This window comes from Hydra viridissima, unplaced genomic scaffold (assembly GCF_058129835.1).
Source record: "Hydra viridissima isolate aposymbiotic clone 2 unplaced genomic scaffold, HvirCarnegie_v1 scaffold_1, whole genome shotgun sequence".
Classification (NCBI taxonomy): Eukaryota; Metazoa; Cnidaria; class Hydrozoa; order Anthoathecata; family Hydridae; genus Hydra; species Hydra viridissima.
Genome location: NW_028324300.1, coordinates 41,159,321 through 41,179,526, shown reverse-complemented (window position 1 = coordinate 41,179,526; position 20,206 = coordinate 41,159,321). Strand labels below are relative to the sequence as shown.

The following is a 20,206-nucleotide window of genomic DNA, read 5'->3' as shown; positions in this document are numbered from 1 at the left end:
AAGTTGCACTGAGTTTTATAACTGAAATCATTTAATGAATTAGTATGATATTACATTTAAATTTTACTTTGTGTAACAAGTCATGGAAGATTACCAAGTAATGGAATAGGAGCCACTATCAAAACATTAATAGAAAAAGTTTAAAGAATATCAGCTTTCTTTTTTGAATCTTGATAAAAAAAATTTATTTTACCAATTGAAAAAATTTTTTAAAAAATTAAAATTAAAACCGATTTGCAAAACACTATCCTTACATTGTTTGCATAAGCCTACATAAATTTGAAACCGTTTGACTTAGAAGTTAAAAATTAGAAGAACAAGTTTTTATTTGAGGAAAAAGGTACGTGGCACGAAAAAAGTAACTTGAAAATGAAAATTAAGTTTTTTATGATCCCGACTTATAATATCTAACGAATTTTATAATCCGCCACCAGATTTGTAGGCTTTTTGTAACAACTTTTATGCTTCAAAAACATCTTTCCCTATTACCAGAAAACGACCTCTCCATTCATAGGTTTAGAAAATTTCGGTTCCCGTGAAATAAAAAACAAAGTACTTTAAGAATTTTTATTATAAATTCAACAGCATTACAAGCAAAGAAACTTGCACGATGCAATGATTTCTGACGCGCTTTTGTTTGTAAGCAGTTCAAGTTAATACACGTTTTCCAATTCTGGTTATTTGTAGCTGTAGCATTGTTAATTAAAGCATCCGTTAGACAAAGGCAAAGTGTTAATGCAAATTTAGTTGACTGAACTCAAATATAAGCAAGTAATTCACTTTTAGGATACCTAGTATAATCAAAAATCGCAAGAAAGGAAAAATATAACTATGATTATAAAATGTTAATGTGTTTTAAACGTTCTTTCTTTTTATTTCAACTTTTCATTCGTTCATTTGTAAGTTTGGTTCGAGCTGTTTTATATGGAATTTCCTTCAAAAACTCTTCCAAAAACTCAAGCAATTCTTGTTTACCTAAAAAAAAAAATAAGTTAGACATCTTCACTGCTAGCACAGTCAATTGAAAAAACAGTTGGTGTTCTAAAGCTTATTTTTGTCATGATGTAGTTTGAAATATTGCTTTATACAATATCTCTTATTTGTTTGTTTTATATTTTTTATTAGTTAAGCAGAAATTAAGATTATCTATAATTATTTATAAGTATATATCTATATTTATATAGAACTATGGTTTTAAAATATTTATTTGTTATTTTTTATGCTCATGATTATATTTCAGATTTTGTAAAGCATAATCAAAAACATAGTTCTTAGCGTAAAAGATTTCATAGTTTTTAAAAATGGAGATTACTTGGCATTTTGTTGTCATCAATGCAACTTTAAAATTTATCAAGCAGTATTTTCTCATCTCTTTGCATCCAAACATGATACTCTCTTTCTAAAAAATAAAATGAAAAAATTATAATATTGGTTAGAGCATGTTTGTGCAAAATAAAAAAGAAATATTTTCAAAAAAAAAATACACATTTATATTTATGTAAATATACTCTACACCAGTATCATGTTTACATGATACTAGTGTAGAGTATATATATAACTATCAGGAGAAGTTTAGTCATGTTAAATCTGGTTTATTTGTTATGTCTTTTTTAAAATGTTTAATATATTTTAATTTTTTCATTTATTCTGTATGTTTTGTTTTTGTTTTTTTTATTTTATTTTAGCAAATAAAAATGTGATGAATAACACTGGAGCGCCATGTGTCTTGACGTATTTCTCTTTTATTTCAGTCATTTGTTTTTTGTTTTGTTTTGTTTTGTTTGTTTAATCTTTAAAAATCTTTACAATGTTTGTTTTTTTTCTAAGCCAATAATTGTTGGCTGCCAAATTTTATAGAAACATTTATTATAAATATGATTCTCTAGTTTACAGATTAAAAATTATATTTGTTACTAAATAATTAGATACCTGCCAAATCTTTTTGTGGTTCTTCCACTTTCTGTCTCTTTTTGTTTCTTTTCACAATTTCTAAGAGAACAAATGATACAAGTTACAAAAAACCATACTTCTCAACAATACTAAATTCTGACAGTCAAATTCTGACAGTCTAAATTCTGACAGTCAAAGAACAATGTTTAAAATTTTGAATGTAGATTATTCAGTTACACTGAGGTAATTTTCGACCTTTTACATGATTTCAAAAGGTAGTTAAAATTTAAATAAGAATGCGAAACTTTTGAAACAAAGTATTTTTATTTATCAAAAGCTGAATTAAATGAAAAAGGTTTTAGCAAAAGTTTAAGATAAAATTTATGGGATATTATGGAAACTAAAGTAAAAACAGTAACTTTAGAAACATTAGAACAGCTCTTAAATGTTTAAATTTCTGCATAAGTTTGGACTTTTTGTGCAAATTTATGCAAAAAGACTTTTTCTTATATTATTAAGGGGGAAACCCCCTTTAAATTTACGCAAATTTTATAAAAAATATTTTTATTTATTTATGCATTTTAATGTATGCAGAATTCAAAATTATTTGTTTATTTACTGATTTTAATTATTAAATTCTTCAAGTTTAGCATTTTTTTAAGGTACCTTAAAATTTATACCATAGCAACGCCCATAGCAACGGTGTAGCACCTCATTAAAAATCCTAATAACTTATTTGTATTTTTAAATAGCTGCATTAAAATGCTTGATTTGGCTTCTTTACTTATCCACCGAGCAAAAAAAGTCTGGTTTATCAAGTCAGATTACAGTTTTCTGTTATTCTGAAGCTTTTAAAGTTGTCAATTTTCTTAATTTTTTTAAAAAATGGGTAAATCGTGTAGAATAAAATCAAGAACAATAATTAAAAAAGGAGTAGAGGTTTCTTAGGGAAGAAATTTAACAGCCTTGACTAAGAAAATATTGAAATGGAGTTAAATGATAATCCTTCTGTAACAATTTTGATTGATTCAAATAATACAACTGTCAATAGTAACTCTGTAAATAACGAATCTGGATTAAATTTATTTTCTACATCTGTATCTGCGAAGAAGGTAAAGCCAATTGAACGTTCCAGAGCTTTTACAAGAATGAAAAGATCTAGATATAGGATTATAGATTGCTCTATATTATCTGATATATTTAGTGCTTTAGCATGCCCTCTATGTGGCGAGTGTTCATCCTTGTTATTGTCCGAAAAAATGCAAGACAAAAGAGGACTTGCCTCTATGTTACTTATCAAGTGCTTTAACTGCAAATATGAAAATGAGTTTTATACTTCAAAACAATGTAACAGAGGATATGATATTAATTGTAGAACAGTATACGCAATGCGTGCACTTGGACAGGGACATTCTGGTATAAAAACATTCACCACTTTAATGAATGAATTCACCACTTTAATGACTCAAAATAATTATGATAAGTTAGCTGTGAAAATAGGTGCTGTCACACAAAAAATTGCTGATGATACCATGTTTGATGCAGTAGCAGAATTGAGTAAACATGTTGCTAATGATGAAGTTTTTGATATTGGTGTGTCGTGTGATGGTACTTGGCAGAGAAGAGGCTTTTCATCATTAAACGGTTTTTTAATATTGTTATGAAAGCTTCAGAGTTAGTTTTTGAACAATTAAATATGTTACCAGGTGCTTTCATGGTTAAAGGTTCCAATAAAATAAACAATAAAAGAATAAAACAATTTAATTATAGAATGAATGAAAAGAATAAATTGAGCCGACAGCTAAATAGAGCAAAAAAATGTTTAAAAAATGACAATAATTTGGAAAAAGAGGGTATAACTTATGAACCAGGAGGATTTTAAATACTGTGTTTTAGATTTAATGAGGTTAATGATTGCTTTTTTATTCATTTTTTCGTGTTATTTAATAAAAAAATTGTTAATTTGCTTTTTTCTCATTATGAAGAATTTAAGACGACGGCCAACATTGCTCGCTAACCATTCAAGAGCCGTTTCTAAAATTTTCAGTGGTTGTTTATTAACTGGTATAGAGTGTTTTAAATTGAATAGTTTTTTGTTTTAAACCTGCTGTTTATGCTGTTGTAGTACCATATTATTGAATATTGGACTTTGACTTCAAAATACCTAATTTTATATTTGTAAAAAAAAATTCTGTTCAACTTAAAACACTCTTCTACTCTATATAAACACCATATAAAAATTTCAACTTGGGTTATTTTGCTCCCTGCCCACAATATTGGTCGGCGTGAAACCTGTTTTTGCTGTTTTTTGATAAATTTTTATGGTTGCCATAGCAACATGTTACCTTTTTTTTTTTTTTTTGGTACTTTTTTCTTTTTTTTTTTTTACATATGCTATTGATCTGACAAATTTTTTTTTTCTAAAAATTGATTTTCAAATTAGAGGGGGTTTCTCCCTTAAGAAAACATGAAATACTAAAGCTATTTATATTTTATTTAAAATTTACCACAAATTTCAACAAAAACTGTAAACTACCTTTTTGACTTTCAGCTGATGAATCTGCATAAGCATTATCTATGTCATTTTTAGGTTCAACATCAGCTTTGTTAGACACAAGATTAATAGTTTGAGGGAACCTTGAGCTCTCATTAAGTGTCTTGGAACAACTTCTATCTTTTTAAGAAAATAAAATCAAAAAGATATAAGTTTTTAAAATTTTTTTTTTTCTAGTTATTTCTAAGAGCTGAGCTTCAGTGCTCTTTTTCTTACATCAAACATCTGTATGATAAATTCTCAAATTATAACTAAAAGTTAAACCTACTTGAATCAAAATTAAGAAGATGTCTTCCAACTTTAGTTATCTCCATCAAGGCAAGTGGTACTTAGTAGGTGTTCTCATTTATTTCTTTTAAATGGCCCATATGCTTAAAAAATACTACTCTATCCTTTTCAGGTAAATCAAGGGCAGAAAATAATTTACTCACTCTATGTCGATTTGTAGTGGCTTTCAAGTTTTCTGGTTTTTTTAGATTTAATTTTTGATTAAGACTATGAACAGCATTCCAACCAGATGTATGTCCTTCAGAATTTCTTGTACATGCAAATAAAAACTTATTTCCTTCTGGTATATTTACCTCTCTTCTTATATCGCTGTTAGCTATAATTTTTAATGCTGGAAAGGTATCTGGAGGAATAAGAACAGGAACTAGATGATTCTTTCGTTTTCCAGACATAAAAGTTATTTTTAAAGTTTCAACTAGCTTTTGATCAATCTCATCTAGATCAAGGAAGCGTTGTTTGTCTATCCATGTGTTTTCAATAGCTTGCTGGTATTCATCAAGAGGAAGCCTGGCTGGTTCACCACCTTATATGTAAAATGCAAATATAAAATTTAAAGTTTGTTTTATATAACTAGGAGTGGTAACTGATTAACGATTAATCGATTAATCGATTTAAAAAACTTAATCGTTAATCTATTAATTTCCAAACGATTAATCGAATAATTTTATAAATCGTTTCAAGCGTTTTAATTTTTAAAGCCACTTTAAAAATCAAAAAAATTCGGCGTTTTTTGACAATAAACTTTTACCTCGTACCGCTGTGAAATGTAAACAAATAATATACAGTAAAATCTCTCTAATTTGAATCTCCATAATTCCAAAACCTCCGTAATTCAATTAAATGTAAAGTCACCGTGAAATGCGATTAAGAAGAGTCAACATTCTATAATTTGAAAATCTCTCTAATTCAAACTTTTATTTTTCCCCGTAAAATTTCGAATTACATAGTACAGTATTTTCAGTGCGGTAGTACAAATAGCCTGGTCGAAAGAATCCGGATTGAATCTGACCATTGATATCTTCGGATGTATCGCTGATGGTGCTTCAATTATGAAGAAAATGGGACGAGAAATGAGGGTTATTCACCAACTTTGCAATTGCCATGGGATTTATCTTGCAGTATGTGATATTCTTTATAAGAAAAAGAATTCAACAATGGAAACAACTCAAGAAGAACTAATCAATGATGAGGATGATGAAAATGAAGAAGGTGAATCTGATCCTGATGATGTTAATGACAATGAAGAATGCTGGAATGAAGAAAATAATAGTTTTGTTGATGAGGGAACCCAGTTTAATGAGGACTATGGTATTCTTATATTAAAAGTTCGTAAAAAAGTCAAGATGTTTAGAAAATCACCACTTAAAAATGATATTCTTCAAAACATTTGTAAAGCCGATTTAGGAAAAGAGCTTAAGCTTATTCTGATATTAAAACAGGATGGAATTCTCAAATCAGTTTGTTAAAACGATTCTTGGAATTAAAAAGTGCTTATTGGAAAAGCTCTTGTGGATATTTCCAGAACTGATTTGATTTTAAAAGAAGAAGAAATAAAACAGATCTCTGATATTGTTCAGGCTCTTCATATTATAGAGCTATGTTTTATAGAATTGGGAAATAAAGACTGTAATCTGATGAAATCTGAAAAAAGTTTTTTGTTTTTAATCTTAAAGAGCAAAATACTAATAAAGGTCAAAATTTATTTACTGTTGTCTCTGAGAGAATTAATAAAAGAAGAAATTGTAATTTTTTGGTTTACTTTGCCATTTACATAATCCGGGTGACTATAAGTCAGATTCAGAATCACCAGGTAATCTTTTAAAGTACCCAAAGAAAAATGGTATTGTTAAAACAGCAAGAGAAATGTAAGTACGCTTGTTTCTACGTGATGATAACCTACGGAATAGTGAATTAGAAGTAGCATCTGAGTTTAAATCCACTTCTAATATGGAACCAATGAGAAAAAAAACTAAAGCTGAAGAACAAGCAGAAATTCTATCACCTTCAACTTCATCAATAGGAACAGCTAAAGGACTTGTAATTCATCCCCTCAAGAAATTTTGATTTGTATTAAACGTGAAATGTCAGTATTTGAAAGCACTGGAAACAGACCATGCGCTTTATAAAAGACTTACAACGCCATGCCAAGCCTTCCCCCATCTTCTATAGAAGCAGAAAGAAGTTTTAGGCCTGCTTGTTTGTTTATTTATAAGTAACGAACTAGTTTAAATGTTAATATTAATAATAACTTATGTTTTTTTAAGATCATATCTGACAAAAAAAGAGAAATAAAACCTTAATGAGTTGCAATATACTATTTGAAACTCGTAAAATTTTTTTAAAATTAATCGAAAATTAATTGATTAATCGATTAATTTAGCTAAAGTTAATCATTAATCGATTATTTCAAAATACCGATTAATTTACCACCCCTATATATAACTACTTTTATAAAAAAAAACAGCTCCAAAGTTTTAATTTTTTCTACTTGGATTATCCTTTTATTTGTTTTTCTAATGTATATCACATTTTGTATATATAAAAACTCAATATAATATTAAGACATTTGAATAAGGACAATAATGGTAATAATAGAAGTAATAATGATGATAATAATAATAATAATAATGATAATAATAATAATGATAACAATAATAATGATGATAATAATAATAATAATAATAATAATAATAATAATAATAATAATAATAATAATAATAATAATGATAATAATAATAATAATAATGATAATAATAATAATAATAATAATAATAATAATAATAATAATAATAATAATAATAAAAATAATAATAATAATAATAATAATAATAATAATAATAATAATAATAATAATAATAATAATAATAATAATAATAACAATAATAATAATATATACATTATTATTATTATTATATAAAAGCCCTTTGCCCCGACCCTTTGCGTAAGGTTGTAATAGTTGTGTGGGGAATTATTTACACTTTCCCTGAGACACTAAAGAGTCACTTTTTGAACTTGATAATATATTTTACATCTGACTGCGAATCAATTATTTTACAAAATACACACTCTTTTTATACACTTTTACAATCGCGTCATTTTCACACATTTTATGCATTAACAATTAAATACCTTAACACCTAAAAATATTAACACCTTCAAACACGCCTTCACACAAACACACCTTCAAACACGCCTTCACACAAACACACCTTCAAACACGCCTTCACACTAACACACCTTCAATTACGTCTTGAAGACTTTATTCACGACACCCTCCCCCGATTAAAGCTGAGACTTCGGCTTTAATCAGCTATCTTCCATCTCGTCTTCCATGATGTAATTGATCTTTTGTCTTGCATCCAATTTCGCCAGTCTCTTTTCTCTTTTCAAGGTATCCTCTTCGGCTCTGGTTTCCAAATTCTCGTCCGATTCGATTTCGCTTTCTGCCCCACAACTCATTTCCAAGTCACACACCAACTGAATTGGTCGTTCAATTACATAACCATTTCCCAGTCGTATTTTAAAGCCACGAATAACTCCATCTTTCCTTTTAATGTTGTTTTCAATTCGACCGATGTTGAGAAGTGCCTTGTCCTTCACATCGTCTTTAATGAGAACCATGCTTCCGACACCTGGGAGTTTTGCATTACCTCTCTTTTCCTTTGCTTGTTGTCGTTCTTCCATTGCGTGCACGTACTCGTTCATCCATCTTTTCCTTAAGTGATTCTTACAAGTTTTCACAAACTTGACTCTCCGGAGTGCACAATCGCCCCTTGTTATTAAATCAATATCTTCAGTTCTAAAGCGTGGCAACATTGCTCACGTTGGCGGTAAAAGCGGCTTCACTCTATATCTCTTACATAGATTAGATTCACGAATGACCTTTTTTACGGCAACTCTCAAATTCGGTATCCAAAATCTTTCTCTTATGCTACTCATTGTATCTCCTACTCCCCCATGTAGCGTTTTTGCGTGATGATGCTCAATAATTCTTAGAGTTAGTTGGAATCCTTTTGGTACAAATATCGGATTATACCCAGAGACTTTTCCGTGACATCTCCAAAGCTGTTTCTCATCCTGTTTAAGTTCCACATCGGACTTTATTGCAACAGCTTCTTGTAGTAACTTAATGTTCATTAACTCCGCTTCCATCATCTCCTCAGCTTTTAGCGGTCCTGTTACTTTTACTTCATTTCGACAATTGTATATAAACCTTTTTATAAAGGATGATATTCTTATGATCTTCCAATACTTGTGTTTACTCAATATTTCTTTAAATATATTATGTCCCTTTATTTCTTCAGTTGCCATACCGACGTTCTCTTTCACACTAATAGTTTCACATGATGCATTCGGCGTTTCGATTATTTCTGGTTGGATTGGCCAATTTTCCTTGTGTTTCAACCATGTAGGTCCATTTAGCCACAAGCTTGATAATTTCTCAGGACTCACTCCTCTTGTTCCAAGATCACTTGGGTTTTCTTTTGTTGGGACATATAGCCATTTTACTTCTCCATTCAATAAGATCTGCTGAACTCGGTTCCTGACAAACTGTGACCAACTGCCCCTTTCTTTTAACCAGTAAAGTACCGCAGTACTGTCAACCCAATGATATACTTCAATGACATTATACTTGGTTAATGTCTTCCTAACATGATTCATTAACTTGCTCAAGGTGTGCGCTGCTACCAGCTCAAGTCTTGGAATACTAAGATCCCTAGGTGCAATCCGTGCTTTTGCTACAAGTAAGTTGCTTGTTTTTGAATATTGATGACTCACTGCAACGTAGACGCATGCACATACTGCTGATTTACTTGCGTCTGAAAATCCATGGAGCTCCATTTCAATGATTCTTCCAGACACGACACTCCGCGGAATTGAAATAGTTCTCTTGATGTTTATTGCCTTGATCCAGGTTTTCCATTCTTCTAATAGTTCATTTGGAATTTGTTGATCCCAACCGAGTTTTAACAAGCATATTCGACTGTATAGTAATTTTCCAGTGATTAATACAGGTGCACTAAATCCCAATATGTCAAAGACACTGTTGAGAGCTGATAGCATTTTCCTTTTTGTTATTGCTCCTTTATTTCCGATAGAGATGCATGCCGTATAGTCAATCGATAGTTGATCCGATTCTTTGTTCCAAGGAATCCCAAGTATTTTTGTTGATTTAGCCTCAGCGTCGCTTTCCAGATTGCTGACGTTGCTATGCCATTTGTGCAGCTGGAACCCAGCTTCCATTAAGATTTGCGTTGATTCATTTTTAAACCTGATAAGTTCTTCTTCTGTTTCTCCACCTGCCTGTATATCATCGACATAAGTATCTTCTTTCAAAGCAAGCACCGTTTTTGGATAAATGTCCTTGTATTTTGATATATGCTTTTTAATCGTGGCGCCAAGAATGTAAGGACTTGAACTTGAACCAAAAATTACCCTTGTAAATCGTAACTCCGTTAATTCCATTTTCTTTAAGTCCTTATACCAAATTAAGCGTTGTGCGTCTCTATCCATTTCGTGTATTCTAATTTGTAGAAACGCCTTCTTCACGTCAGCTAACACGCAGAGTTTATTCATCCGATTTCGTATGAGTATGTCAAATATCAAAGGTTGCAGCGATGGTCCCACTTCTAGACAGTCATTTAATGAAGGTGATTGAGCGTCTTTCCTAGCTGAACAGTCATAAACTATTCTCATTTTCGTTGACTCAGCATTTTCTTTGATTACTGCTTGATGAGGAACGTAGTGAATAATTTCTCCCGTAGGTTTTTCTGGTGCCATTTCCAATATTCCCTCATTGATTTGTTCCATCATTATATGATTATACTGTTCTAGTTTTTTAAGTTTTTTCAATCGAGTTGTTACACTTCCCAATCTTTTAAGAGCCAGATTTCTGTTGTTTGGCAGTTGAACAATACCCTTTTTCCACGGCATTCTGGTTTCATAGTAACCTTCGTCGGTTTGATGCAGTTTTTCGCTGAAGTCTTGGTGGAACATTGACTCACTGTTTGTGTCTGATAATCCAAGTACTTCTAAACTACACATTTGCTCAAACTCATCACGACCAGTGTTCAATAAGAAACTTTTCTCAATACCAGAACTCAATTGTGTTCGTCTCCCAGAAAGAGTCCATCCCAACATAGTTAATTCTGCTCCTGGATCTTTATCCGGATTTTTTCCGAGAACTACCGGTTCCGTGGTTTTTATACGTTGATAATCAGCAGCACCGAGTATAATGTGAACAGGTTGAAGTTCGTCACTCCCTTCATCATCGCTAAATTTCAGTCTCCTTAGTCTTGCAAAATGCTTCTTAACATCCTTAATCATCGGATTGGGTAAAAAGGTGAGTGTTTCTTTTTCTGCGTTGGTGCATTCAACCTTAATTCGAAATTCCGGTATCGTTGTTGATTCTATCGTAACGTTATAGATTTCCACACGCTTGTCCACCGTTCCATAGAGCTGTTCAATACTTTTATATTCCTTTCGTGTAGGTTTCAGCTTTAGTTTCGTAATCAAGTTTGTACATATATAGGAACTTCCAGCACCCGTATCCAACATTATCCTTGCTTTTTCACCATTTACTTTTGCAATCACTGTCGGGTGAATAGTTGTACTTGCATTTAGCACCGCTCCCATGGTTTCTTTTTTATTTTCCATTTTACCATCCATTGATGCGTTCCCATCTTGACAAATGGACGTGTGATGTTTTTTGTTGCACTTTCTGCATCCTCTTGATTTACAATTTGCCGCCGAGTGTCCGTAACCAACGCAGTTGTAACATAATCTTTTGCTTGTTAAAATCTCCCTGCGTCTTGCAACAGTTAGCACTTTTGTACAATCCTCGCTTTTGTGATTTTGTAACCCACAGTAGATACATCCATGCTTACCACTAGTTGCCATGATTTCTTTCTCATAAAGACCGCCATTGTACTGTTTGAATGTAGTGCTTCGATGTTCATAGGACCTTGACTGCACGTTTGTGTTCTTTTTATCGCCCTTTGTTTGTTCGTCGCTTGGGTTAAAAGCTGAGTTCAACGGATTCCTTTCAATGTACTTTTGCAACTTTTCGACAAGTTGCTCCAGTCCCCATTCTTCCCATCCATCATCGTTTTGTGTGAGTATTTCGCGAACTGGTCCAAGTTTATCCATCAACGAATACACGAATGATTGAGCCGTTTGAAGTTTCTGCATAGTTTTCAATGTTCGTACAGTTCTCGCAAGCTTGTTGTAAAAGTCGTGAACTTCTTTGATTTTGTGCGTGCTGTGTATAGCCGTCAATCCTTCCAAATCTTTAATCAATGCTTTGTGAACCCAAATATCTTTTCCGTAAGTTTCTTGTAGTATGCGTTTAGCTTCATCGTATCCCTCCAACGAATGTGGTAAACCAAGTATGTCCTCTCTGGGCTTTCCTTCGACGAGTTCCAGTAAGTAATTGAATTTGCTGATGTTTGATATGTTTGAGTTGTCGACTTCTACCGTGAATTGATTCCAAAATCGCAACCAGTCCTTATAATCGCCATTAAATTTTGTGATACTTTTTGTGTACTTTTGTAGCTTGACGGATTGCTGAGTAGCTTCGTTTTCGTTTCCAAGTGATTTACGCATTGTTTCTTTCATTTTTAGTTTCTTTAGATACCATTCTTCTTCGCTTTGAAGTTTTCTCAATGAGGCTTGTTCTGCTTCTTTTTGAATCGTTAACTGCTGTTCCATGATTTGTTTTTCATACTCGAATTTTCTGACGCATTCGTTTTTGTTTATCGAATCCAACTTGTCCACCATTTTGTTTTTGATTTTAATCGCTGCTTCTACTTCCATTACTGGTTTCGAAAGCCATTCTTCTACCGAATCGATGTTTTCGCCGTCGTCGAGCATTTTTCTGGTCAGCTCATCCTTTGCCATTTCAAATCTTCCCAATAAATTTGTTATTTTGTCCAGCGCTAAGATTATGCTTGATTTGTCGCCATTAATCGTGTTGCGTTCTATGCCTTTAATGTTTATTCTTATCATGTTGATTTCTCTCTGGTAAATTTGCTCTTGGTCCATTCTTCGCTAACTCGTAGGTTTCGTTCGTCCTGGCAGTAGTCGCCACCAAATAGTGTGGGGAATTATTTATACTTTCCCTGAGACACTAAAGAGTCACTTTTTGAACTTGATAATATATTTTACATCTGACTGCGAATCAATTATTTTACAAAATACACACTCTTTTTATACACTTTTACAATCGCGTCATTTTCACACATTTTATGCATTAACAATTAAATACCTTAACACCTAAAAATATTAACACCTTCAAACACGCCTTCACACAAACACACCTTCAAACACGCCTTCACACAAACACACCTTCAAACACGCCTTCACACTAACACACCTTCAATTACGTCTTGAAGACTTTATTCACGACAGTTGGAGGTAATTGAAATGAGATCCCAGTGGGCACCCGATGTCAATCTAACATTGGAATTCAGTTAGATTTTCATCGACGACGTCAACTGACAAAATCTTAAGTTGAATCGATGTCAGATGTTCGACGTTAGTTATTCCATGTTATTTCGATGTCAGTCTTTGATCGGTTGCAAGCATTTTAATTTCCCGCCAATATGAAAATTCAACTCGTTATTTCTGCGCAACGGAAACAGTTATAAAATCAAGCAAAGTTCGTTAAAAAAAGTTTGGTTGGTTTAGTTTTTAGGTGAAGCACTATGCTACGATCATATTTGTTTTATGGTTTTAACATTTAGATGTCCTACATAAATAATTCGAGAGCTTACAATCACCAACTTAACCAGTTAGTAGGTACTGCCTTACAATTTGAAGGTGATGATCTGGATTCTGTTGATCTTAGTATATCTCCGAGATCAGATATAGATGATATTTATAATGGAATTGGGAGTAGATTAAGCGATTGTATTTATTCATTTATATCAGATGTTGATATATCTGCTATAAATGATCAACGTAGGGTGTCTGTCTCAAGAAAAAAAAATCTTTCTGAAGAGTTAGCTTTATGGGTCACTCACAATAAATGTACGCATGCATCTTTTGATGAACTTCTGCAAATTCTCTTTAATAATGGTCACAACAATTTACCTAAAGACAGCCGAACACTATTAAAAATGCCACGTTATGTAAACACTTTACCTGTAAGTGTAGATGAATGTCTCTATCTAGATATCTTAAATGATATAACAAGACTATTGGAATCTGTAACAGGAGATATAATGTCTTTAAGTCAGATACATTTAAGAATTAATATTGATGGTCTTCCTTTATTTAAAAGTAGCAATACACAATTATGGTCAATACTTGGTTCATTTTATGACTTTAAACCATTTATTATAGCAGTTTGGCAACAAAAAACCAGCACTGTGGCAACAAAAAACCAGATCCTGTTCATGAGTTTTTGAATGATTTTTTAGGAGAATACAAAAATTTAAAAGCAACTGGATTTAACTACAATGGTCAATCATATGAAGTGGATATCAAATATTTTTGTTGTGATGCTTTAGTTAAGCAGATGTTGAAATGTGTTAAGTCCCGCAATGGATATGATTCCTGTGAAAGACGCTCAGTCCATGGTGTATATGTAGAAAACCGAGTTGTATTTCAAGAACTGAACCGTTCCTTGAGAAATGATATTAGCTTATCCCAAGGTAATTACCCAGGTCATCAGTTTAAGAGAAGGATACTTCTTGGTTACGATATTTCTTGTATTCAGAATTTCTTACTTGACTCTATGCATCTAGTTATGTTAGGTTTTGTTAAGCGGTTACTGTTTTCATCAACAAACTATTCTACAAAATGGATCTGAAGCTGCCAATAAGTAAGCTGAAAATGTTCCTGGAAAAGTCACAGAAGTCAAAGAGCTTCTTAAATTTGATGCAACTTTAAATTATTATGGTAAGTTTAATATTTGTAGTTCTATTTATTATCTTTTTTGAATTCATTGTCGCAATTTTAACTTATTTTTTAACCCTTTTGTCAGAGTATCTCATTCCTTCTTTATGATAAAGAACGAATGAGATAAGAATTATAAATTATCGTGTTGCGAAAAGTAACTTAAAGTATATTTAAGCAAGTAAACTAATTTAAATAAAAAAGGACTTGCATTGAATAAAATGTGTAAAAATCAAAAATTAGTTTTGGGAAAATACCAATTTAAAGCCCTTTTTATAAAAGATAAATTCTATAAATGTAGTTATAAAATATGATTTTTTTAAATTTTTGACCAAAAATATTTATGTATTCAAAGTTTTTGTTTAAAAACTGTTTTTCAATTACATTTTCTTAATATAACAATTTATCAGGTCTCCCATGTCCATTTTTTTCCAAATCACTAAATATAAAGTTTCCTAACAAGACGTTATTAAATTTACTAAAATTACTTTTCTGAACAAGTATTATTTCTTATAAACACTCTCTTTGACAGATTTTTAACATTTCTTGAATGAGTATTTCAAATAGATGGTTTTATAAAGAAATTGCCATTTTTTAAAGCCGATTTTTTTATTTTACAAACAAATAAAAAAATGGTCTGTTTTTTAACTTAGAAAATTTGAAATGAGCTGTAGATAAACCATCTTACTTGCTTAGGGTAAATAAATTAGTTAATCAACTTGTTCCTAGAATTTCAGTATTTTTTTTTTAATTATTTATTGCCTTCAATGAGTAAACTGTAATTTAAAAAATGTCAAATATATAATTTAATGGGTTATATTTATGTAAGTATTTAATACGTTATATTTATATAGGTAGCTCATCTTTCAAAGGTTGGTGGGATTTCTTTAAAAGATAATCTTAAAAACATAATGGAAAGGTAATTTTAAAGTTGTTTACTTAAATGATTTAGCTTACTTCATGTAATAATGCTGTGTTATAGCCATTATTATTTCCACATGTTGTAGCCATTATTAGTTCCATATATAAGTAGACCAGATAATAGAAGATTTATTGGTCTATAAAGCAATTTTTATTTAACTTGTTGTGTACATTAACCTGTAAGCATGTTTTTTTCCATAGTGTGACGTCATACAAAGTGGTGATGAGATTCAACATGAAAGGGACCAACTGCAATGATAAGAAAAAAGAGTGACAGTAACAAAAAAGCAAAGCTTTGAAAATTTAAATCTTCTCGAACTTATTGTAGGTAAAAAAAATTTCCTAATTTTAAAAGAAAATTGACATTTGAAAATGATCACTACAAAGAACGTTGATCACTACAACTGACAAAGTTGACGTTGAAGAGGGTGGACGTCATTTAAAAATAGGAAGTTTTTAAAAATATAATTTCCTTATAATTGTTTGTTATTCTTTCTAATTTATCCCTACATATTCATATATCGCTCTATCAAAATATTAATTCGTACACATTTATATTTTGATAGAGCGATATGAATATATAAGAATTAACGATAATACTCAAAATAAACCTGCATGTATCTATGTATGTATGTGTATACAAAAGATTTTTCCCTAAATTTAACAAAAAATTAAATAAAGTTGAATAAACATCGCTCGAAGGTGACATCGTATTTACATCGAAATGTTGACGTCGTTTTAACTTAATTAGTTAGACGTCGACCAACATTTCCATTTCCAACCTAAATCCAAAATCATTTTAACGTTAAAGTCAACGTTGATCCAACGTTGTTCCGACGTAACTTTGCCCACTGGGATACCTCAAAAAAATTTCAGCGATTTTTGATGAAAAATGGTTTGCGGATTTGATTTTAAAGATTATTGCAATTTTACGAAAAACGCTATAAAAAGCGCGATAAGCGGAAATTAAAATTTTCAATTTTGAGAATATGTTAAAAAGTTTTCTAAACACCTTTTTTATAATCTATGATTCTAAATTTATAAAAAGTTGTTTATCTAATTAAGTAACTTTTTGAATTTATTCAAAAATATCATCAGATTAATTGGAATAATATCCTTTTGAAATAAATGCTTGACGCATCTTTCTGCTAAGCAATTTTGTCATGATGCAGCTATGCCGGTTCTCAAACCCGTAAACGTAATGGGATGCTTCCGATACTAGTTTAACAGTTCGCTCTACACTCAGGGAGTGAGATGGGAAGTCCGGATTATCTGGCTTAACAGAATTGTCGTATTGAGTTTCTTGAATTGTAAAATGTTGCGTAGTAGGAGGTTCCGTAACGTCTGGAGCAGTGAGGTCTATCAACTCATACCAGTAATTGGCATTAAAGTTTATTACAGGAATTTTTTTCAATTTATTTTGAAAACTGGTCAAGTTCATTTAGTTACTAAGTCAATCAAGTAGTTTAAAAAGATACCTTTCTCTAAGACTCAGTATTTATTGAAAACCATGATTTCATCACTTTTAATCATGGCATAGAGAATGTTTTCAGGTCTTAGGCAGAATGCATTATATTTTTAATGTTCTGCTTCACAATATGTATCACATCATTAAATGGGAGAATATTTAGTCGAACAATAGCAGAAAAAAGAAGACGAGGAGAGTCGTGCAGCTTAGTTATTTTAAAGACTGGTTTGGTTGATTACCTCTAGTATATAAACAGAAAATGCGAATAGCTAGAGTTTACCACATTGCATGGTTAAGTGAACCAATCTTATAAGCAGCCTATTTATCAGCAACTTTACCAGACCCTACTCCTTTGCAATACTCAAATAAAAGTCTTTGTTACTACTAAGGTCTTTTAGTACTTCTTTTGGAATATACCCATTAACTATAGGATTTGTGACAGGTTCAAACAAAACTTGATGTGAATCCTGAAAATTTTTAGCATAGCTTTTGCCAAGAAGGCCACTAAAGCTTCCTGGTCCAGTTGTTACACCATCTCGTTTTTTAAAAAGAGCTCTTAAACGAAGTTCATTTTAATGTAGCGCGCAACCAATGAGGTGCAGTTTTCGTTTTAACAACACATCAAGCTTTACCACGAAACCACTTTTGGGCCAGTATTTGTAGCAGTATTATCAAGAAGAACTGCCTGAATATTTTCAACACAGTTAAATTCTTGTTGAACACTGAACATCTCTTTTGCAAGTACTAAACCAGTTGCGCCAATTAAAGGAATTGTTCTATGAGCCAAATAGGTTCCAGTAGATTTTCCATCTTCATTAGCAAATGTGGGATGATGTTCAGGTTCAATATATTTTTTGAGGAATTCCCCTTCAGGTTAGTTTATTAGGCAAGAAGTTCGAGTGGTCTGATCAAGTTTTCTATCCACATCAAGGCAAATTAACTAATTTTTTTTTTCTAAATCTTTACCTTCACTATCTTTACTTGTGCTTTAGCCCCACCTAATTTGCACTTGTCAATCAAGATGTGATTGGTATCAACATCTTTTCTCAAAATATGTTTAATGCCATTTAGTAAAGCATTTGCAAGAGCTGCACCTAAGTTTGACGAAGACTCATTTCTGCCTAATTCCATAGCAAACCTGGGAAGTTTAATTAAGTTGTTGTCTCCAGGAAATTTCTTTATTTGTTCCCATTCAGCTTCTTCCTGAAAGAAATTTCAGCATACAAAATTTGTATGTACTTAAAATATATCAATAAAGTTACAATAAGTTTACCTCAGTTTTAGTTGAACAACTAGCTTCATCAGATGACATTGTTGTATGAGAGATTCTGCTTTATCAACTGCCCTTTGAGTTTTTGTGGCTCATTATCAATCCTCTTGTTTCTTTTGAAAGCTACTTTATCAACTGAAGAAAGTTGATAAGCTCCTTTTGGACCAGTTTTCTGCCTCTGATCTCGAAGATAAACTCTATCTTCAAGAGGTACTTTCACGTTTTGAGGGCAAATACATATAATATGTTCTTCTGAGCAATTTGCTTCATTGCATGATACTTTTCTTTCACTGCAAGGTAGCACATCCAATGAGCAAGAACAAGCAGAAATATTGAAAAGCTTATCCACACTTGCATCAAGATTTCGTTAGGTACTTGCTCTACCATGCTTGCGATTAATGTTTTTCACTAGAATGAGAAGATCCTTTACCTTTCTAGCAATAGATTTGTCTGTTATTAGATTAGGATTCACATTAGGATTCACTGCAGCCCAAGTTGGTTTTAAATTATCTTTAATTTGCTCAGTAACTTCTATGATACCTGAAGTAGGCTTTACGTGAATAAGTTTGTAGTAGTATTAATAACCTGTCTGGAAGTACTTGGCATTAATAATTCACATGGACCACCACCATACTTTTTTCCACTTGTTTTTCGTGTAATAGGTGTAACTATAATTTATGGCTTTTTTTTTTTGTTGATAATATTTGTAATTCTTGTTTAAGTTTTTGTTCACTATTTTATATTTATCTGTTTATACATTAAACAATTGCCAGATGCAATAAATTTGATTGGCTGCTGTAACTTAACAAACATTTTTATTGATTGCATTATATATTCAAAACGAGATATTTTGAAACGAAATATTTTAGAAACTTAAAAATTTAAGGCATAACTGAAAACTTTAAATACAAATCCATTTTAAATGCAGTATTCCTGAAATTTGGTGGAGTTGTTGTTATAACCTAGTTATAGTAACTGCATAATTACTTAATTTGATAATCGAAAAAAATGGTAAAATTGCCCTACCCCAATATATATATATATATATATATATATATATATATATATATATATATATATATATATATATATATATATATATATATATATATATATATATATATATATATATATATATATATATATATATATATATATATATATATATATATATATATATATATATATGTATGTATGTATATATGTATATATATATATATGTATATATGTATATATATATATATATATATATATATATATATATATATATATATATATATATATATATATATATATATATATATGTGTGTGTGTGTATATGTATATGTGTATATATGTATACATATATATGTATATATGTATACATGTATAAATGTATATATATATAAACACACACACTGTGTCAAAAAAGTTTTCATCCACCTGTCCTGTTCATTTTTCAGACGCGATAACGTTTTATTGAACAAAGATATAAGCAAAACTTCAACTAAATGATATCAGTTAACCATTTCACTCCCTGTGACCCGCACAGCGGGTCATAACAAACCTCGCGACTTTCGTCTTAAAATTGTGATAAATAATTTTTTTTTAGTTATTTTGTTAGATCAATGTATTAATAAAAAAGAGGCCAAGTTTTAGAGAGATTGGTTTATTATTTTAGTCACTACAAGGTCTCAAAGTTTTTGAGTCAGAATCAGGAGTTTTGACTCTGGGAATATTGGGGGAGAGAAAGGGTTAACCATTTAAGAAATATTGTAAAAAACGTTTTTACAAAATATAGAATAGAAAATTAAATATTGCATTTTAAACTACACAATGCCTGTTTTTTGCGCAAAAAAAGTTTTCATCCACCCTGCACTCCAACCACAATTTGTTATGTTATCAGTATTAAAGTAACATTTTTAAAATATAAATT

General features: G+C 31.0%; 1 protein-coding gene across 1 annotated transcript; it reads right to left on the bottom strand.

The window, feature by feature from the left end:
* Window positions 1-8,551: 8,551 nt before the first annotated feature.
* Window positions 8,552-12,775, bottom strand: LOC149895049 (uncharacterized). Its single transcript, XM_090080530.1, has one exon. The coding sequence runs from the start codon at window positions 12,773-12,775 to the stop codon at window positions 8,552-8,554; it is 4,224 nt and encodes a 1,407-aa protein (XP_089936656.1).
* Between the last annotated feature and the right edge of the window lie 7,431 nt (window positions 12,776-20,206).